Raw genomic sequence first — 22,708 nt, 5'->3', positions numbered from 1 at the left:
ATATTATTGACACAAGAATATACGATTGTATAAAAAACCACTTTAATTTAAAAATTTTATCAAAGTTATAATGACACTAGGCTGCACGTGTGAGACTTTTTTACTCCATTAGATAATAATAATGGTACGTCCGTTAAACATCTTTTAATTAATCTGACTGTTTTCTTCAGATACATCAAATATTACCAACGACAATATTTATTAATTTCTTCAATAAATATATAAAAAATCACAAAAATGTATTTTTTTTTCTATAAAATTATATTACAATAAGAAAAAACAACAAAAAAAGAGAGACATAATAAAAAACTTGTAGACAAATAAATGTTATATAAACATTTAAATGTAAAAAAAAATTTATTAAATTTTTCCCTTAGCACACCTGACTCTGTAAAAATGCAAAGATTAAAATAACAAAACCATTACTCAGTTTTCAAAAAAATATATTCTTAATGTCACAAATCGTTCAATAACATATGTATTTTAATTTCATGAAAAATATCCCTGGTAGAAATTTAATGCAGTTTTTGATTGGTTATTGGGCAGTTATATGGCTCTTTTCCTGGTAATTGAACAGTAAAACTGTTAGGATCCCAATTAAGACTTAACGCTTTTCGCGCAGTTACTACATAGAAAAAATGTACAAAATCTCAACTCAATTACTTAGCAATAAGAGGGCAATAAATACATGATTGATAATTGTCACTTTTAACCTCTGTTGAAATTTTTATGACAGAATTATGTGAGTTACGTATTCTAAGCTGTTTTAATACTGTAAGTTATTTTTCTTTGCGTTATATTTTTGCACGCGTTCACACATTTTTATTAATTTTATACTTGATTATTTTACAAATTTATTAAACTTAAACTTTACTTATTAATAAACTTATTATTAAACTTATTAATTTTTTATTTTAAAAACTGATCAGAAACCTTTTAATATCAATGATATATTCTGTTAAAATATATTTGTGGCAAAATTAGTTAAAGCAAATTTATTATACAATAAAATATAATAAAGTATATAATAATATTATATAATAAAATTGCTTTAACTAATTTTGCCTAGTTGCCATGCAGTATTTTTGTATATAAAAAGAACAAGTAATATTACATAGTAAGTGGCCAAGTGTTCAGTCAAACTGCACAGATTTCTACCAGAAATTGCACTTAATATTAAGCCTTAAAGATCTGTCGATGAAACGTATTAATATTTTGTTTCTACTTAACATGCATGTTATAAAAAAAATACATAAATTTAGTGGTAAAGTATAAAAATCGTGCAAAAATATCTTGAGTTAATAGCTTGAATTAAAAATATCAAAAAATTTAAAACATTTTGTAAGACTGTTATGATAGAAAAATCTTGAATATCTTAAAAATTTTGCAAGTCTTAATGTCTTGAATGCCTTGAATAATATAAATGTGTGAAATATTTTACATAATTTAACACATATACATATACACATGCAAATGTATGCATACAATGTACATATACATATATATATATACGATATACATATATATACATGTATATTTACACAAACATATGTATATATGCATATCAATCTTTTAAAGCTTTTAAGATTTGACAAATTCCTCAATTAAAACAGTCTTCAAGATGTTTTAAGATTTTTTATCTTCAGTCAATCTTGGCTTGCTGAAAAATTTGCAAGTTAGAATCTATTTGTAAAATCCTATCACAAAATATATATATAATTTTGTGTTTCAAATATATGCAGAAGTAATAATATCGACAAATATCGATAAATTATGTGTATACTCGTCAAAGAATATATAAAATTCAAAAGTTTTGATATCAGATATTTTTACATAGATTACATTTTGTCACTTTTAAGTCAAATAAATAAATCAAACCTCAATCTTTTAGCACATTCTGATGAACAAGCGTAACATTCAAACTTTGCTTTCCTAATAGTTGGTGATGATAAATACGAGGTAAATTTAAGATCCAGTATTTCATCATATTCAAAATAATTTATAAAGCGCATTTTATAATAACGAAAACATAGAGTTTCACAAAAGAAGCAATATCTTTCATTATCCAAAAATCTGACCATTCTTGGTGATAATCCCTTTCTGTTTTTTATTCTATAATCGTAAAGATGATTCAAAATATATTGAAATAATTTGGACTTATCCAGTATTTTTCAAGAGTAAAGTTAAATATAATTAAAAACATCAAAATAATAGCAACAAACCCAGTTTTCAGGATAAATTCAGCTGAATAATTCACTAGACTTGGCACTTCCAAATTCGTTGTCAAATCATCATCACTATCGTCATCTAAATTAAATGGATTCTCTCCAACATTTATATCTACCGATAAATGTGCCAAACCTCCTGGTAAATATAACAAATCATTGTTCGATAAATTAAGATCTTTTAAATTTTTTAGATTTGCGAAGCTATTTGGTAAACATTGTAACTTATTACGAGCAAGTCTTAAACAAGTTAAAGCACTTAGTTTTCCAATTTGTGGCGGTAATTCCGTTAACTAAAAATAATGAATAATTTTATAATTTATTAGTAGATCATAAATATAAACTAACTTTTTTATGTATTTATAATAATTATAGTTCTTCTTATGACGTTTTGATAAATAAATAGTGCAAGTCTTACCAGATTGCCCGACAGATCTAATTTTGACAATTTATTTCTGACTTCAGTTTGCTTTAACCATTCCCACGTATTGTGATCCGATTTCCAAAGGTGATTACAAGAGAGATTAAGATGTGTAAGATGAGGCAAAGTACCTAACTCTTTTGGTAAGAACTCAATTTCGTTTTCACGTATGTCTAACCACCGTAGATTTTTCAAATATGTAATTTGTAATGGAAATTCAGTCAACTATGTATAATAGTACATTGTTAGTATATTAATAACTGATCCTATTAGAACTATACTCTTATTTTTAAATAACAATTTATTAAATCAGTTGATATAATGAAAAGCCAGCAACGAAATAGCGCAACTTACATTAGTAAGTAATATTTTAGTAATTTGATATTACAACTTACAAGATTAATACTAATGTTACATTTTCTTAAATTATTTCTAATGGAAGCTTGCATTAACCATTCCCATGATTGTTTAGATTGATTTTCGAGTTTATTAAACGATAGATTGAGATCCAAAAGAGGCAAATTACCAAACTCCTTTGGTAAAAAAATGATTCCGTTATTTCTTATATTTAATGTTGTGAGATTTTTCAAACATGTGATTTGTAAAGGTAATTCAGGTAGCTATAAATAATAAAATAATTCAATAACGATAATTCAATAATGATAAATGATGAAAACGTAATGTAACTCTTCTATTTTATAAAGAAAAACTTCATTCTGTTAATTTATAGTTAATATCATAATATCTCAGTACGTAGATAATGCAACTTACAAAATAATTCATTATTTTCAATGATTTTAAATTACTTCTCATAGGAGCTTGCTCTAACCATTCCCATGCAAATTCAGTAGTATATACGGGACACATTGTGGATAATGTAATCTCTTGAAGATGATGTAATGTACCGAACTCTTTTGGCAAAAGAATATACTCATATTCCCCTAAAGTTACATTTACTAGATTCCGAAAAGGTGTATGCAATGTCAAAACACAGTACAAAGATTCTTTTTCAAAATTCAATTTTTTTTTCTCCATCAAAAATTCATGAAATTTTAATTCACTTGATGTTTTCTCAACAATAGCTATATTTTGCACCATTGTAAAAATCTAATGCAATACAAAATTGGTAGAATATTATATGGATTTTACAATATCAAGTGTTATGTGATACTACAACAATCCTTCTGGAAAATGAAATTATAGATATTATTCGATCTAACAATGTTGTGTACGTTGAATTTTACTTAAAGAAATTCTATTATTCTTGACAAATAAATAATTTTTATACATTTCTACTGTTTCTATTCCTAATCTCAAAAAAATTATAAAGAAAATGTTACTTTAATATGTCTTTTCAATATGAAAAAAATCTACAAAGTATAAATGTCGCTATGATATGGAAAATGTTATAAAATGTATGTTAAAATTAATTTAACTCATATAAATTTATAATTTTAAACAATAAAGATAATTCTGAATTAAACGTAAAGTGAATATTACCTTGTTTCTTCTCCTATGTTAAAAGCGGCTTGTAAACGATAAGAATGTGAATTGTAAAACGTGGTTATCTGTTTTATATGACAACTGCTAACGTACTGCTCTGTTACATACGTACAAGCTGCTATACATAAAGTCAATGATGTTTATTATTTCGTGTCGATGTGGGGAAAATCATACGTACTTTTGCCAAACGTTATATAAAATTGTAATCCATCAAAGTAAACGATTTTTATATTGCAGGATTAACATGTAATTAGCGAATTAGAATGAATTATTATTTAATTAAAGAAAAATTCTTTTTTGATAGCGAATAAAAAAGTTTATCTTGTTATGCATTTCGGCGCGTTTCAATTTTGATATTTAAACAGAAAAATTTATAAGAGTATCAAGCTGGCAATATAAAGATAATGTATCAAAAAAGTCATTTTTGTATATTAATACTTTATCTATGTTGCGCAAATCATAAACAGTCTTGTATAGCCAAATTGTATGTGATAACATTTATCGTTCAATGCATGGTTCAAAAACATATTACATTAATTTGACTTCTTAACATCAATAATATTTTATAATAGACAAAATGTGTCATTTATTTAAATTAATAAATAATTAATACAAATAAAGTACGTTGGTATGCATAAACATAAATTCCAAATAGAATAAAAGCTAATTTGTGGATTATAATATTCCAGTGCACTTTTCTGATGTGAAAACATTGATTTACAACTGTCAGGCTGACGAAATGTTTCATTTTTTCAGATAATAATATTATTAAACTTAGTAAATATCATAATTTTTTAATATTGCATTGTTTAACTTAATATATTGTAATTTATGTTTAATTATAATCAATTATTACTAATAGAAGAAAGCTTGAGCTATTTTCATGTAGATTAAGTGGATTTTCCACGAAAATTGTGCAGAAATACAAGATACGGAAGATGAGATAAAGTACCTAGCTCCTTTGAGAAAAAAGACATGTTATTTCACACCAATGTTAAATTTATTAAATTTTGAAAAGTTGCAACAATTGTGTAGCAATCATAAATAGATTTTCTTACTGTTAATATTCTTATATCTTTTCTTAAAAACTGACTAAATTTTTTATTTTTAATATTGTTATAATCATACCTTTATCTCGTACCACTGTGCTACTAATTTGCAGAAAAAGTTATAAAATCTGTTTGTTCAATATTTGATATTTTCCTTTTCAGAATAAAGAAAATGTCAAGTTTTGCGAAAATAACAGAAAACATTATAAATTGTTGATATTAATGTACTTTGTATAAAAATAATGTCTTATTTAATTGCCAGTGCATTGAAAAAAAATCATATTTCACGTTATTTTAAATATGCATATTACCCTGTTTTTTCCGTTGTATTTATGAAAGAATGTAGATTTTTATTGCCAATGAACTTCTATCGAACTAACACAAAACACATTGATCTGTGCGAAGGGACAGTTATAAAAGTACTGTTCTATTGCCGATGTTAAAGCTACAATATAATCTGAATTATATGATTATTTGTTTCGCGTGATATTATTGACACAAGAATATACGATATAAAAAACAACTTTAATTTAAAAATTTTATCAAAGTTATAATGACACTAGGCTGCACGTGTGAGACTTTTTTACTCCATTAGATAATAATAATGGTACGTCCGTTAAACATCTTTTAATTAATCTGACGGTTTTGTTCAGATACATCAAATATTACCAACGACAATATTTATTAATTTCTTCAATAAATATATAAAAAACCACAAAAATGTATTTTTTTTCCTATAAAATTATATTACAATAAGAAAAGACAACAAAAAAAGAGAGAGACATAATAAAAAACTTGTAGACAAATAATTGTTGTATAAACATTTAAATGTAAAAAGGAATTTATTAAATTTTTCCTTTAGCACACCTGACTTTGTTAAAATGCAAAGATTAAAATAAAACCATTACTCAGTTTTCAAAAAAATATATTCTTAATGTCACAAATCGTTGAAGAACATAGATATTTTAATTTCATGGAAAATATCCCTGGTAGAAATTTAATGCAGTTTTTGATTGGTTATTGGGCAATTATATGGCCTTCTTCCTGATAATTGAACAGTAAAATTGTTAGGATCCCAATTACGACGTAACGCTTTTCGCGCAGTTACTACATAGAAAAAATGTACAAAATCTCAACTCAATTACTTAGCATTAAGAGCGCAATAAATAAATGATTGATAATTGTCACTTTTAATCTTTGTTGAAATTTTTATGACAGAATTATGCAAGTTACGTATTCTAAGCTGTTTTAATACTCTAAGTTTTTTTTTGCCTTATGTTTTTGCACGCGTCCACACATTTTTATTAATTTTACACTTGATTATTTTATCAAACTTATTAAACATAAACTTTACTTATTATTAAATCTATTATTAAACTTGTTATCTTTTTATTTTAAAAACTGATCAGAAATCTTTTAATATCAATGATATATTCTGTTAAAATATATTTTTGGCAAAATTAGTTAAAGCAAATTTATTATACAATAAAATATAATAAAGTATATAATAATATTATATAATAAAATTGTATTAACTAATTTTGCCTAGTTGCCATGTAGTATTTTTGTATATAAAAAAAAAACAAGTAATATTACATAGTAACTGGCAAGAGATTTAGTCAAACTGCACAGATTTCTACCAAGAATTGCACTTAATATTAAGCCTTAAAAATATGTCGATTAAACGTATTAATATTTTGTTTCTACTTAACATGCATGTTATAAAAAAAAATACATAAACTTGGTGGTAAAGTATAAAAATCGTGCAAAAATATATTGAGTTATAAGCTTGAGTTAAAGAAATAAAAAAATTTAATACATTTTTTAAGACTGTTATAATAGAAAAATTTTGAAAATCTTAAAAATTTTGCAAGTTTAATACCTTGAGTGGTATGAATGTGTGAAATATTTTACATAATTTAACACATTCACTTATAAACAGTATACACGTATGTATAAAATATACACATATGTACAATATACATATATATATATATATATATATATATATATATATATATACACAAACATATATGCAAATTCAAGACTTTGAAACTTTTAAGATTTGCCAAAATTCTCAATTAAAACAGCCTGCAAGATGTTCTAACATTTTTTATTTTTAGTCACTTTTGATTTCTTTAATAATTTGCAAGTAAAAGTCTATTTGTCAAATCCTATTACTAAATACATATATAATTTTGTGTTTTAAAATATATACAAAAATAATAATATCGACGAATATCGATAAATCATGTGAATACTCGTCAAAAAATATATAAAATTAAAAAGTTTTGATATCGGTCATATGTGAGATATTTTTATGTAGATTACATTTTGTCAATTTTAAGTCCAATAAATTAATCGAAACTCAATCTTTTAACACATTCTGATGAACAACTTACGTAACATTCAAACTTTGCATTCCAAATAGTTAGTAAATACGAAATAAATTTAAGATCCAGTATTTCACCATATTTAAAATAATTTATAAAGCGTTTTCTATAATAACGAAAACATGGAGTTTCACAAAAGAAGCAATATCTTTTATTATCCAAAAATCTGACCATTCTTGATGATAATCCCTTTCTGTTTTTTATTCTATAATCGTAAAGATGATTCAAAATATATTGAAATAATTTGAACTTATCCAGTATTTTTCAAGAGTAAAGTTAAATATAATTAAAAACATCAAAATAATAGCAACAAACCCAGTTTTCAGAATAAATTCTGCTGAACATTCCACAAGACTTGGCACTTACAAATTCGTTGTCAAATTATCATCACTATCGTCATCTAAATTAAATGGATTCTCTTCAACATTTATATCTACCGATACATGTGCCAAACTTCCTGGTAAATATAACAAATCATTGTCCGATAAATTAAGATGTTTTAAATTTTTTAGATTTACGAGACTTTGTGGTAAAAATTTTAACTTATTGCCAGCAAGCCGTAAAATAGTTAAAGCATTTAGTTTTCCAATTTGTGGCGGTAGTTCCGTTAACTAGAAATAGTTAATAATTTTATAATTTATTAGTAGATCATAAATATATAAATTAACCTTTTTACTTTTTTATAATAATTTTGATTCTTTTTATGATGTTTTGATAAATAAATAGTGTAAGTCTTACCAGATTGTGTGACAAATATAATTCTGACAATTTATTTCTGACTGCAGCTTGCTCTAGCCATTCCCATGTATTGCGATCAGATTTTCCAAGGTGATTAAAAGAAAGATTAAGACATGTAAGCTGAGGCAAAGTACCTAACTCTTTTGGTAAAAAGTCAATTTTGTTCCTGCTTATGTCTAAGAACTGTAGATTTTTCAAACATGTAATTTGTAATGGAAATTCAAACAGCTGTGTATAATAATACATTGTTAGTATCTCATTAAATAATCCTATTAGAATTATACTCTTTATTTTCAAATAACAATTTATTTAATCAGTTAAAATAAAATGTCAGCAACTAAATAGCGCAACTTACACAATTGTTACTTATGTCTAACAGTGATAAATTATTTCTAATGGGCATTTCTAACCATTTCCATGTAGAATGCCCACATGTTACGAATTTATTACCCTCTAAATCAAGTGTTGTCAGTTGAGATAAAATACCAAATTCTTTCGGCAAAAAGTTGATCTGATTTTTGAATAAGCCTAATGATTCTAAATTTTTCAAACAAGTGATTTGTAATGGTACTGCAGTGATCTATAAATAATACCAATTTATTAGTATGACGGCTGACTTTTTATATATTGTCAATAAAAAGTAATTGTAATTTAAATGTTTCATTTTTAAGAAAATTTTTTGAAAAATAATTTTATTTTTGTTACTTAATCCAATGATATTTTAGTAATTCGATATTACAACTTACATAATTACAGCTTATGTCAAGTTTTCTTAAATTATTTCTAATAGGAGCTTGCGTTAACCATTCCCATGCAGATTGTTTAGACCTTCCGAAATCATTACACGATAGATCAAGATCCAAAAGAGACAAGTTACCAAACTCTTTTGGTAAAAAATTGATTCTATTCCCAGTTATGTCTAATGTTGTAAGATTTTTCAAACATGTGATTTGCAAAGGTAATTCAGATAGCTGTAAATAACAAAATAATTCAATAATATAACAATAAATGGTGAAAATGTAAAGTAACTTTTTTATATTTTAAATAAAAACTTTATTCTATGAATTAATAGTTAACATCATAGTAAGTATCACCTCTCATAAGCTGGCAGGACCAAATCAGCAGAATCGAATGCGACTTATCGGAAAATTTAGTACTCATTTTGTACTATTTTGAAAAAAAATCTTTTTTTGGGTGGTACAAATTAGTACAAATTCAGTACTAATAGAATCTATCGTTATTTGTTATTTTTTAATAATTTTTATTCGGTTAGTTCCACATCATGTTGGCAGGACCTCGATTTTTTTCAAATAACACGGGGTACAAAATTCTTTCTGGTGGTACAAAATAGTACATGACAAGTGGTAAGTAATAAGATAAATTTAGTTCAATTGTGCTGGTTAAATTCTTAAAAGATCGGAAGAGAAATGTCCTATTTTCTAGGATAGACAAAATAAGGGTTGTTTTAAGGGGTTAATGGAAATATTTTGACTTTTTTTGGGTGGTACAAATTAGTACAAATTCAGCGTTAACTGTATACGTTGTATTTTTTATTTATATATATATATTTTTTTTTTTGGTTTTGCTAGCTTAATATGAAGTTGGCAGCGCCACGATTTTTTCTTAAATGGCACGGAGTACAAAATTATTTTTTGTGGTACAAAATAGTACAAAATAAGTACTAAATTTTTCGATAAGTCGCATTCGATTCTACTGATTTGGTCCTGCCAGCTTATGAGAGGTGTAAGTATCTGAGTAAGTATATGGTGCAACTTACGTAATACTCTGTTATTTTCAATAATTTTAAATTACTTCTCATAGGAGCTTGCTCTAACCATTCCCATGCAGATTGAGTAGTATTCACGACATAATTTCTGGATAATGTAATCTCTTGAAGATGATGTAATGTACCGAACTCTTTTGGCAAGAAATTAAACTTACATTCTTGTAAAGTTACATTTACTAGATTCCGAAAAGGTGTATGCATTGTCAAAAAACAGTACAAAGATTCTTTTTCAAACTTCGATTTTTTTATCTCCATCAAAAATTCATCAAATTTTGTTTCACTTGATGTTTTCTCAACAATAGCTATATTTTGCACCATTGTAAAAATCTAATGCAATACAAAATTGGTAGAATTTATATGGATTTTACAATATCAAGTGTTATGTGATATTAAAACAATCCTTCTGGAAAGTAAAATTATAGATATTATTCGATCTAACAAAGTTGTGTACTTTGAATTTTACTTAAAGAAATTCTATTATTCTTGACAATTTTTATAAATACCTACTGTTTCTATTCATAATCTAAAAGATCTACAAAGTATAAATGTCGCTATGATATAGAAGATGTTATAAAATGTATGTTGAAATTAATTTAACTCATATAATTTTAATATTTTATACAATAATAATGATTCTGAATTAAGTAAGGTAATTATTACCTCGTTCTCTTTTCTCCTATGTTGAAAACGGCTTATAAACGCCAAGAATGCGAATTGTAAAACGTGGTTATCTGCTTCATATGACAACTGCTAAACGTACTGCTCTGTTACATACGTTCAAGCTGCTGTACATAAAGTCAATGATGTTTATTATTTCGCGTCGATGTAGAGAAAATCATACGTGCTTTTGGCAAACGTTATATAAACTTGTAATACATCAAAATAAACGATTTTTATATTGCAAGATTGACATATAATTAATGAATTAAAATAAATTATAATTTAATTAAAGAAAAATTCTTTTATGACAGCGAATAAAAAAGTTTATCTTTTAATTAATCTGACTTTTTTTCAGATACATCGAATATTACCAACGACAATATTTATTAATTTCTTTAATAAATATATAAAAAATTACAAAAATATATTTTTTTCCTATAAAATTATATTACAATAAGAAAAGACAACAAACAAAAAGAGAAAGAGAAAGAAAAAGAGAGAGAGAGAGAGAGGTGGAAGAGAAAATAAAAAGAAAAAGAGAGGGAGAGAGAGGGAGAGATATAATAAAAAACTTGAAACATAAATAAATGTTATATAAATATTTATATGTAAAAAAAAATTCATTAAATTTTTCTATTAGCACACCTGACTCTGTAAAAAAAAGATTAAAATAACAAAACCTCTCGCATTACTCGCAATCAGTTTTCTAAGAAATATATTCTTAATGTCACAAATCGTTGAATAACATATGTATTTTAATTTCATGAAAAATATCCCTGGTAGAAATTTAATGCAGTTTTTGATTGGTTATTGGGCAGTTATATGGCTCTTTTCCTGGTAATTGAACAGTAAAACTGTTAGGATCCCAATTAAGACTTAACGCTTTGGCGCAGTTACTACATAAAAAAAATGTACAAATTCTGAACTCAGTTACTTAGCAATAAGAGCGCAATAAATGATTGATAATTGTCACTTTTAACCTTTGTTGACATTTTTATGACAGAATTATGTGAGTTACGTATTCTAAGCTGTTTTAATACTCTAAGTCTTTTTTTCTTTGCGTTATATTTTTGCACGCGTTCACACATTTTTATTAATTTTATACTTGATTATTTTACAAATTTATTAAACTTAAACTTTACTTATTAATAAACTTATTATTAAACTTATTAACTTTTTATTTTAAAAACTGATCAGAAACCTTTTAATATCAATGATATATTTTGTTAAAATATATTTTTGGCAAAATTAGTTAAAGCAAATTTATTATACAATAAAATATAATAAAGTATATAATAATAATATATAATAAAATTGTTTTAACTAATTTTGCCTAGTTGCCATGCAGTATTTTTGTATATAAAAAGAACAAGTAATATTACATAGTAAGTGGCCAAGTGTTCAGTCAAACTGCACAGATTTCTACCAGAAATTGCATTTAATATTAAGCCTTAAAGATCTGTCGATGAAACGTATTAATATTTTGTTTTTACTTAACATGTATGTTATAAAAAAAATACACAAACTTAGTGGTAAAGTATAAAAATCTTGCAAAAATATCTTGAGTTAATAGCTTGAATTAAGAAAATCAAAAAATTTTAAACATTTTGTAAGACTGTTATGATAAAAAAATCTTGAATATCTTAAAAATTTTGCAAGTCTTAATGTTTTGAATATCTTGAATGGTATGAATGTGCGAAATATTTTACATAATTTAACACATATACATGTACACATTCAGATGTATGTATACAATATATATATACATGTATATTTACAGAAACATATGTATATATATTATACAAATTCAAGACTTTAAAGCTTTTAAATTTAAAAAATACCACAATTAAAACAGTCTGCAAAATGTTTTGAGATTTTTTATCTTCAATCAATCTTAATTTGTTTAAAAATTTGCAAGTAAGAATCTATTTGTAAAATCCTATCACTACTAAATGTATATATAATTTTGTGTTTCAAATATATACAAAAATAATAATATTGACGAATATTGATAAATCATGTGAATACTCGTCAAAGAATATACAAAATTAAAAAGTTTTGATATCGGTCATATCAGATATTTTTATGTAGATTACATTTTGTCAATTTTAAGTCCAATAAATTAATTGAAACTCAATCTTTTAGCACATTCTGATGAACAAGCGTAACATTCAAACTTTGCATTCCAAATAGTTAGTGAATACGAAATAAATTTAAGATCCAGTATTTCACCATATTTAAAATAATTTATAAAGCGCTTTCTATAATAACGAAAACATGGAGTTTCACAAAAGAAGCAATATCTTTTATTATCCAAAAATCTGACCATTATTGGTGATAATCCCTTTCTGCTTTTTATTCTATAATCGTAAAGATGATTTAAAATATATTAAAATAATTTGGACTTATCCAGAATTTTTCAAGAGTAAAGTTATATATAATTAAAAACATCAAAATAATAGCAACAAACCCAGTTTTCAGGATAAATTCAGCTGAACAATCCTCAAGACTTGGCACTTTCAAATTCGTACTCAAATCATCATCACCATCGTCATTTAAATTAAATGGATTCCTATCAACATATATACATGCCGATAAATGTGCCATATTTCCTGGTAGATATAACAAATCATTGTTCGACAAATCAAGAAATTTTAAATTTTTTAGATTTGGGAGACTATGTGGCACACATTCTAACAAATTACGAGCAAGACTTAAACAAGTTAAAGCGCTTAGTTTTCCAATTTGTGGCGGTAATTCTCTTAACTAGAAATAATTAATAATTTTATAATTTATTAATTGATCATAAATATAAACTAACTTTTTTATGTATTTATAATAATTATAGTTCTTCTTATGACGTTTTGATAAATGAATAGTGCAAGTCTTACCAGATTGTCCGACAGATCTAATTTTGACAATTTATTTCTAATTTCAATTTGTTTTAGCCATTCCCATGTATTGTGATCCGATTTCCAAAGGTGATTACAAGAGAGATTAAGATGTGTAAGATGAGGCAAAGTACCTAACTCTTTTGGTAAGAACTTAATTCTATTATTGTTTATGTATAAGGATCGTAGATTTTTCAAATATGTAATTTGTAATGGAAATTCAGTCAACTATGTATAATAGTACATTGTTAGTATATTAATAAGTAATCCTATTAAAATTATACTTTTTATTTTATAATAACAATTAATTAAATCAGTTAAAATAATGAAAAGCCAGCAACTAAATAGCGCAACTTACATTAGTAAGTGATATTTTAGTAATTCAATATTACAACTTACATAATTAAAACTTAAGTTGAGTTTTTTTAAATTATTTCTAATAGAAGCTTGCATTAACCATTCCATTGCAGATTGTTTCGATTGCCTTTTGAGATAATTAAACGATAGATTAAGATCCGAAAGAGGCAAATTACCAAACTCCTTTGGTAAGAAATTGATTCCGTTATTTGCTATGTTTAATGTTGTGAGATTTTTCAAACATGTAATTTGTAAAGGTAATTCAGGTAGCTATAAATAACAAAATAAATTAATAATATAACAATAAATAGTGAAAACGTAATGTAACTCTTTTATTTTATAAAAAAAAACTTTATTCTGTTAATTCGTAGTTAATATTATAATATCTGAGTATGTAGATAGTGCAACTTACGGAATAATTCATTATTTTCAATAATTTTAAATTACTTCTCACAGGAGCTTGCTCTAACCATTCCCATGCAAATTGAGCAGTATTCACGAAACACTTTGTGAATAATGTAATCTCTTGAAGATGATGTAATGTACCGAACTCTTTTGGCAAAAGAATATACTCATATTCCCCTAAAGTTACATTCACTAGATTCCGAAAAGGTGTATGCAATGTCAAAACACAGTACAAAGATTCTTTTTCAAAATTCAATTTCTTTTTCTCCATCAAAAATTCATGAAATTTTAATTCACTTGATGTTTTCTCAACAATAGCTATATTTTGCACCATTGTAAAAATCTAATGCAATACAAAATTGGTAGAATATTATATGGATTTTACAATATCAAGTGTTATGTGATACTACAACAATCCTTCTGGAAAATGAAATTATAGATATTATTCGATTTAACAATGTTGTGTACGTTGAATTTTACTTAAAGAAATTCTATTATTCTTGACAAATAAATAATTTTTATACATTTCTACTGTTTCTATTCCTAATCTCAAAAAAATGATAAAGAAAATGTTACTTTAATATGTCTTTTCAAGATGAAAAAGATCTACAAACTATAAATGTCGCTATAATAGAAAATATTATAAAATGTATGTTAAAATTAATTTAACTCATATAAATTTGGTATTTTATCCGATACAAATAATTCTGAATTAAACATAAGGTGAATATTACCTCGTTTCTTCTCCTATGTTGAAAGCGGCTTGTAAAGAATAAGAATGCGAATTGTAAAACGTGGTTATCTGTTTCATGTGACAGCTGCTAAATGTACCGGTCTGTTACATACGTCCAAGCTTGTTACCAAGTTAGTAAGTACATAAAGTCAATGATGTTTATTATTTCGTGTCGATGTAGTCGAAATCATATGTGATTTTGTCAAACACTATGTAAAATTGAAATCCATCGAAGTAAACGGTTGCTATATTGTAAGATTAACATATAATTAATAATTTAGAAAAATTATTATAACTGAAACATGTTTATTTATGTTTTTCGAACATTGTAAAAGAGAAAATTAATCATAAACTATAATTTTAATACGGATACAAAAACATCTTTTTCATTTTATATTTACTATTCAGCTTCAATCATTGTAAAAGAAAGAATTAGGTATTTTTATGTCAGTTAATCTAGAATTAAATATTTTGTTTTATCTAAATGAGTTCAATATTTCCTTTTTAATAAGAATTTCGCATTCTATATCCTTGAAAAAAATCGCACGCTATGATAAATGTGATTCTTTATCTCAGAACTAAAAAAGAACTTTCAAACAGGAGCTTATACACAAAGTAAAAAAAATGTACGATTTGATGAATTGTAGTCATTTCAACGTGTTTTCGATCAGATGAAATGCGAAAAGTGAATGTCGAGTCTGTAGTAAATTAATAAGCATTCGCGCGCACTAATGGCGCGTTGCGGATAACGTGGAAAAAATTAATATATTATTCAGTCTAACAGCGCAAAATTTTTTTCCATTAAATATTATACTATATATTTTACATTAAATAGAAGGATTAAAGTGTATGTGTTTTATTGTGATATGAATATATCATGTAATTACATATTATATAATATCAAAAAATATATTGAATTTAAATGTTCTCAATTCGATAATATTGAAGATGGTCTGCTATAAATTATTGGTCTATAAATTCCTATCTAATTATCATCATTGTCATCATCATCATCATTATTATTATTATTCTTATTATCTCCATCATTCTCTCTTATCTCTTCAATGTTATCAACTTTATATTCATGTTGTTTTTCTTCTTCATTATTATCATCCTCACTCTCATCATTATCATTCTCATCATTATCATCATTTTCTTTCTTATTTTCTGTTTCCTTCTCCTTATGATCATTATCATTGCAAAAGTTTGTTTCTATATAAGGATTCCAAATAGTACGTAATAAACGAGTACAACGTAATGAACAAATATAACATTCAAACATTGCCTTATAATAATTTTTTGTTACTATAAATTTCAATGGCCATAACATATCGTACAAAAAATAATCCACGAACAATTGTAAATCATAATGAAAGCATGCAGTTCCACATATGCAGCAATAGTTTGCCTCGTCCAAATATCTGATTAATACATTCGGTATTGCGTTGTAATTTATTCTATAAAAATATTAAAATTATTTTTAGTTTACATATGACACATATTATCATCATATGTTCACATATTAAAAGTCAAATTATACTATAGAATATAAATATTAAAAAATAAAAGCAACGAACCTAGAATTTAAGATTAATCTAGCTGAGCATTCACTAAGACTAAGCACTTTCCAACCATGAGAGATGTTAACTACATGCAACAAAGTATTATTAGAAACAAATGGATTGTCTTCAACATTTAAATAACTTAAATTCAGATGTACGATAGTTCCGGGTAAATATGAGAAAAGATTTTTTGACAATGTTAACACCTTTAGGAATTGTAAATTAACGAAATTTTGTGGTAAGTGTTTTAGCATATTTTGGTCACATAACAAACTTGATAAAATATTTAGCTTTCCAATTTGTAATGGTAATTCAGTTAACTACAAATATAATAATATTTGTTAATACATCAGTTATTAGTAAAGTAAAGAACACAAAGTAAATTTTTTTATTGCTTCTGTAATAAGTAATAATTAGATGGTGCGTTACTTACAAAATTGTGACATATATTTAAACTTAATAAAGTATTTCTTATGCGAGTTTGCTCTAACCACATCCAACTAAGTTCAGCAAACTTTCCAAGATAATTATGAGATAGATCAAGCATCGTTAGAGGCAAAGTACCAAACTCTATTGGTAAGCAAACAATTTCGTTGTTGCTTAAGCTTAAATTTGTTATATTTTTCAAACAAATAATTTGCAATGGTAATTTAGTCAACTACAAATAAAAATAATTTATTAATATTATGATAAACAATAAACGTAAATTAAATTACATTTTTTTAAATAATAATATTATTATAATTAATAAATATCTTAATATTTTAATATTGCATCGTTTAACTTACAAAATTGTGACATATATTTAAACGTAATAAAGTATTTCTTATGGGAGTTTGCTCTAACCACATCCAACTAGATTCAGCAGACTTTCCAAGATAATTATGAGATAGATCAAGCATCATTGGAGGCAAAATACCAAACTCTATTGATAAGCAAATAATTTCGTTATTGCTTAAACTTAAATTTGTTATATTTTTTAAACGAATAATTTGCAATGGTAATTTAGTCAACTACAAATAAAAATAATTTATTAATATTATGATAAACAATAAACGTAAATTAAATTCCATTTTTTAAAATAATAATATTATTATATAATTAGTAAATATTTTAATATTTTAATATTGCATTGTTTAACTTACAAAATTGTAATTTATGTTTAAGCATAATAAATTGTTTCTAATGGGAGATAGCTTCAGCCATTCCCATGTATATCGAGTGGATCTTAGGTAATTGTGTAATAACTCAATATACTGAAGATGAGGTAAAACACTTAACTCCTTTGGCAAGAAAGAGGAGTTATTTCCCTCTAAAGTTAAATTTTGAAAAGGTGCAATGGTTGTGTAGCAAGTGTAAATAGATTTTCTTACAATTAACATTTCTATTTTTTTTCTTAAAAATTGACAAAATTTTTTATATTTTAATGTTGCTATATCCACATCTTTATCTTGTACCATTGTGCTCCTAATTTGAAAAAATTATAAAAAATATTTGTTGAATGTTTGATATTCTTCTTCCTCGAATAAAAATGATTTGCAAATAACAAACTTTGCAAAGATAACAAAAAATATTAAAAATTGTTAATATTAATCAATTTCATTATACATATATATATAAAATTAATATCTTCAATAAAATATAAAATTAACATCTTGAATAGATATGAATACATAATTGAATAATAAATAATAAATTGTTTTTAATTAATAAATGTGAATTTTTAAGCAACTCAACCCAGCTCTTACTCTATTGCTGTATACTAACACAATTCTTAATTTAATTAAGGAAAAGCAATAACCTAATATTATTTGTAATTATAATTGAATAAGATATTAATAAGATATTAATTAGTGCACTGAACAAAAATCTCGTTTCGCGTTATTTTAAATATGCATATTACCCTGTTTTTTCCGTTGTATTTATGAAAGAATGTAGATTTTTATTGCCAATGAACTTCTATCGAACTAACACAAAACACATTGATCTGTGCGAAGGGACAGTTATAAAAGTACTGTTCTGTTGTCAACATCATAGCTACAGTATAATGTCAATTAGATGTTTAATTTTTTCACGTTATAATACTATAATGTTGACAGAAAAATATACGATTTAATCAATAGCAATTTTAATTTAAAAATTTTATTAAATTATTAATTTTATTAATTTTATTTAATGATTCATTATTTTTATTTGATCTCATGTTTATATAATTTGTAATAAAATCATATTTCGAATTGCCTCCGTGGCGCAATCGGCTAGCGCGTTCGGCTGTTAACCGAAAGGTTGGTGGTTCGAGCCCACCCGGGGGCGATTTTTTTTTATTTTATGTTGTTTTATATTACAACATAAACATTCCTGTTTTTTACAATAATTCTACTCATAATTTATAAAAAATTTATATTAAAAATCAGCTAATATTGGGCAAATATCAAATATATCTATAGCATAAAAATTGTTAAACAATGTTAATTAAAGTCTTTTGAAAAATTTTAATAATTGATTTTAATTTAATCAATAATTAAAAACGCAAAAATATAATGTCTGTGCAATATCATAAAACTACATTTTTATAATATTTGTTTTTACAGGTAAATAGTGATTTAAAATTGCCACTCAAAGTTGCGATAAATTGCCACAATAAACCGTGGCGTTTATATCGCATCTCTCCATGTTACTGCAGTATCCATTTTCTTTTTATCAACGTGTAAATACCACGCGAGAGGAAAACTTATTATTGCAATCCTAAAGCCACAATTTATTACGTAAGAATTAATTGTTTTATTATAAGCAATAATAATTAACATTAATTTTAGTTCTATAATACACTAGTATGACATAAAAGTGATAGTTATCAAAGTTGATATTAAGGATTCGAAGGAAAATAGTCACTGATTTAACCGGTTGAATTACACTCCATTCTTCCATTTAGAAAAATGTCATGTAATAATATCCATAGAGTATATATTTATTACTTAGATATATAATCTATTTTTATTGTTATTATTTTTTATGCTTGATAGATATGCATAACCTAAATATATTTTTGTTAAAATTTTAGGTTAGGACAATACTATTAGAAGTTTTTCTTTAAATAGTATGACATCAACTTTCATCATTCCATTTATATGTTATGTAATATATATTGTTTTATATTTTGCAGATAATACATATTTAAGTATGGCAGCACAATTTTTCAATCGATTGGGTCAGCTAGGTCTAGGTATAGCTCTTACAGGCGGTGTTGTCAATTCTGCATTGTATAATGGTATATTTAATATTTGTAATTTCATATAATAATCAGCAAATCAGCTTTTGATTTTGTTAAATTAATATAATAATTTTTTTAGTTGATGGTGGTCATAGAGCAGTTATATTTGATAGATTTGCGGGTATAAAAAACACTGTAATGGGAGAAGGAACACATTTTTTCATTCCTTGGGTGCAGAAACCAATTATTTTTGATATTCGTTCACGACCGAGAAATGTTCCTGTTATTACTGGAAGCAAGGATTTGCAGAATGTAAATATCACACTCCGTATTCTCTTTAGACCTGTACCCGACTCACTACCTAAAATATATACAATCCTTGGTGTGGATTATGATGAAAGAGTACTGCCATCTATTACTACTGAAGTATTAAAAGCTGTTGTCGCACAATTTGATGCTGGTGAATTAATTACGCAAAGAGAAATTGTGTCTCAAAAGGTCAGCGAAGATTTAACTGACAGAGCTGCACAGTTTGGTCTTATTCTAGATGACATCTCTATTGTGAGTACATATACATTTATCGATTATAGATATAGTTATTATTACAAGAAAAATGTATCTTGTATTTAAACCACTAATTTTCATAATTTTCTCAAATTCTTTTAGACACATTTAACATTTGGTAAAGAATTTACCCAGGCAGTAGAATTGAAACAAGTAGCACAACAGGATGCGGAAAAAGCTCGTTTTTTGGTAGAAAAGGCTGAACAGCAAAAGAAAGCGGCTGTTATTAGTGCTGAGGGTGATGCGGTAGCTGCAAACTTATTAGCAAAATCTTTAGCTGAAGCAGGAGACGGTCTGGTTGAATTGAGGAAAATTGAAGCTGCAGAAGACATCGCGTATAATTTATCTAAATCTCGTCAAGTGGCATATTTACCATCAGGTTTAACCGCTCTACTTAATTTACCGCAATAAAATAAACAAACTGGTACACAGTGTGTGTCTATAAATTATGCATTTATATCATGAAGTTTGATGCTGTAATAGAATGTAAAAAATATAGCATACATGGGTGGAAACCAAAAGTGTGTATAGCAAAGAATATATAGTATTTCATAACTTTTATGTTTTGGTTCATGAATTTACATATATAGATGCTTACGTGTTATTTTATACATGTTTCTTTTTTTTATTAGATTAACTACTATTAAGTGATTGCTTTAATATCAAGACAATTGCTATTTGTTCTTTTAATGAAGAGCACAGAAGCATAGAAGAGTATGCAAGCATAAAAGTCTAGAGGAATATCCAGAATGTCGTATATCTAAGAAATAGTTTTCCACGTAATGTTATTAATTCATAGAATTTTCATTTACACATTTATTTTTGCAGTTAACAACGATGTGCCAGATAATATATGATGCAAATTAAATGCGAACAATACAACGACATTATCATGTATAATTAAATCGTAATTGAATGTTATTATATCATAGTTGTGTACATACACAATTAAATAATGAATAAATGACAATAGCTTCATGTGTGTCGCATCATAATTACCGCATATCGTTGTTTTTGATAGTTTCATAAAGTTATCAACTTGAGTGGTCAGTTTATTTTTGACAGACGTCAACAAATCAGTTTTTGTTAGTAACAAAAGTAATGATATTTTAAGTTGTTTTAAATAAAGTACATGCTTCATTCAGAGGCAAAAAGATGTATAATGTAAATTGTACCACAATTTAAATGGAGTACTCGATAAAAAAAGAAAAATATGTCTCAAGCGATTATATCAATTGCCATATAATTATATCTATAATCACAAGGATATCAATATCCTGTATAAATATAATGAATCAGTTTACTTACCAGTCGTTGTATCTTAGCTAAATACACCTTCAGCTGTATCTGGAAAAATTTAATATTTTTTTCAAATTTTTAAATATTTAGTAAAAGAAGGATTGTATACGTATGATCACAAAATTACGTACATATTCAAATAATGAACAATTAATTGTACTTACAAGCTAGGATATTGCAGTTTGTTTCACCGGCTACAAATTCCATCTTAAAATGTACCGCTAACCGTATTGTCTCCTTCAAAGAATTGATGAATATTAAAAAGCTGGATTTAATTAATTACACACCCTGTTGAATAGAAATCAACTCGCGCATTTTACTTTGTAACGGATTTACATGGCAAATTTGCTACGACGAAAATTTCACTGCTAAAACATGACATGCATACAATTTTATCTACACACATACATTACGTTGTAACATCCACATGGGGACATCCACACTCGGAACATGCCAGGCGAATGAATGTTTTAGCGGTAACGCGGAGATCATCATATATGTAAATGCAACAACACTATGTTTTTTAAGGAACAAATGCTACATTTAATGGAAAATAAATCGTACACTCATTCAAACATGCCTGTGGCACAGTTAATCACAAACACTCGCGATAAATAATACGTCTCGCGATGATCCATCATTTTGATCAGTGCTCTCGACAAAATTTCACTTGTTCTATGCTTATAATACAAAAAAAAGATACACAATTAGATCACAGAGCATTCGCGCTCTGTGTTCCGAACTGACACGCATCAAACATTTCATCGGTGGTCGAAAGATGGCACGCATAATGGCGACTGTACCGATCGTAGATGTTTGACGTTACGCGCGCCATCCTTCGATCATTATGAGAGTTTCTATTACACTGCTTCGTCCAAAAGGCAGCGCGAAATCTTTACGATTAGTTGTAT

At 25.9% G+C, this 22,708-nt stretch overlaps 2 protein-coding genes and 1 non-coding gene across 10 annotated transcripts; 2 read left to right on the top strand and 1 right to left on the bottom strand.

The window, feature by feature from the left end:
* Positions 1 to 426: 426 nt before the first annotated feature.
* On the bottom strand, positions 427 to 22,708 carry LOC105670972 (leucine-rich repeat and death domain-containing protein 1-like). 8 transcript variants are annotated; one of them, XM_067355063.1, is made up of 24 exons: positions 22,206 to 22,704; positions 21,962 to 22,034; positions 21,807 to 21,845; positions 17,869 to 18,190; positions 17,512 to 17,736; positions 17,157 to 17,381; positions 16,739 to 17,043; positions 15,163 to 16,618; positions 14,436 to 14,848; positions 14,066 to 14,293; positions 13,667 to 13,894; positions 13,246 to 13,541; positions 10,776 to 13,135; positions 10,107 to 10,518; positions 9,076 to 9,300; positions 8,685 to 8,909; positions 8,330 to 8,557; positions 7,907 to 8,202; positions 5,510 to 7,796; positions 4,147 to 4,264; positions 3,418 to 3,830; positions 3,042 to 3,266; positions 2,644 to 2,871; positions 2,223 to 2,518 (listed from the first exon to the last, which is right to left on the bottom strand). In XM_067355063.1, exons 4-8 carry the CDS (start codon positions 18,181 to 18,183, stop codon positions 16,147 to 16,149), a joined length of 1,542 nt encoding a protein of 513 aa, XP_067211164.1. In that variant the 5' UTR covers positions 18,184 to 18,190; positions 21,807 to 21,845; positions 21,962 to 22,034; positions 22,206 to 22,704; the 3' UTR covers positions 2,223 to 2,518; positions 2,644 to 2,871; positions 3,042 to 3,266; positions 3,418 to 3,830; positions 4,147 to 4,264; positions 5,510 to 7,796; positions 7,907 to 8,202; positions 8,330 to 8,557; positions 8,685 to 8,909; positions 9,076 to 9,300; positions 10,107 to 10,518; positions 10,776 to 13,135; positions 13,246 to 13,541; positions 13,667 to 13,894; positions 14,066 to 14,293; positions 14,436 to 14,848; positions 15,163 to 16,146. The 8 variants fall into 8 exon arrangements, with proteins under 8 accessions (XP_067211170.1, XP_067211164.1, XP_067211186.1 ...); XM_067355085.1 differs by lacking the exon at positions 17,869 to 18,190 and having other exon boundaries at positions 17,512 to 17,648; positions 22,206 to 22,708; XM_067355083.1 differs by lacking the exon at positions 17,869 to 18,190 and having other exon boundaries at positions 17,512 to 17,648; positions 21,962 to 22,708.
* On the top strand, positions 18,963 to 19,036 carry TRNAN-GUU (transfer RNA asparagine (anticodon GUU)). The gene has a single exon. It is a non-coding gene; the product is annotated as a tRNA-Asn (tRNA).
* On the top strand, positions 19,355 to 21,059 carry Phb1 (prohibitin l(2)37Cc). The gene is made up of 4 exons (XM_012364758.2): positions 19,355 to 19,488; positions 19,887 to 19,991; positions 20,074 to 20,495; positions 20,601 to 21,059. The coding sequence occupies exons 2-4, from the start codon at positions 19,904 to 19,906 to the stop codon at positions 20,907 to 20,909; spliced, it is 819 nt and encodes a 272-aa protein (XP_012220181.1). The 5' UTR covers positions 19,355 to 19,488; positions 19,887 to 19,903; the 3' UTR covers positions 20,910 to 21,059.

Source organism: Linepithema humile, chromosome 1, assembly GCF_040581485.1.
Source record: "Linepithema humile isolate Giens D197 chromosome 1, Lhum_UNIL_v1.0, whole genome shotgun sequence".
NCBI lineage: Eukaryota > Metazoa > Arthropoda > Insecta > Hymenoptera > Formicidae > Linepithema > Linepithema humile.
Note: the sequence above shows the minus strand (reverse complement) of the source record. Positions and strands in the feature narration are given on the sequence as shown.

Coding starts and splice junctions, on each gene's coding strand:
- LOC105670972 (XM_067355063.1), bottom strand. CDS start 18,183: ATGGTACAAGATAAAGATGTGGATATAGCAACATTAAAATATAAAAAA. Junction 17,382..17,511: donor TAAATATATGTCACAATTTT/GTAAGTTAAACG, acceptor TTTTATTTGTAG/TTGACTAAATTACCATTGCA. Junction 17,044..17,156: donor TAAATATATGTCACAATTTT/GTAAGTAACGCA, acceptor TTATATTTGTAG/TTAACTGAATTACCATTACA.
- Phb1 (XM_012364758.2), top strand. CDS start 19,904: ATGGCAGCACAATTTTTCAATCGATTGGGTCAGCTAGGTCTAGGTATA. Junction 19,992..20,073: donor CAATTCTGCATTGTATAATG/GTATATTTAATA, acceptor TAATTTTTTTAG/TTGATGGTGGTCATAGAGCA. Junction 20,496..20,600: donor TTCTAGATGACATCTCTATT/GTGAGTACATAT, acceptor AAATTCTTTTAG/ACACATTTAACATTTGGTAA.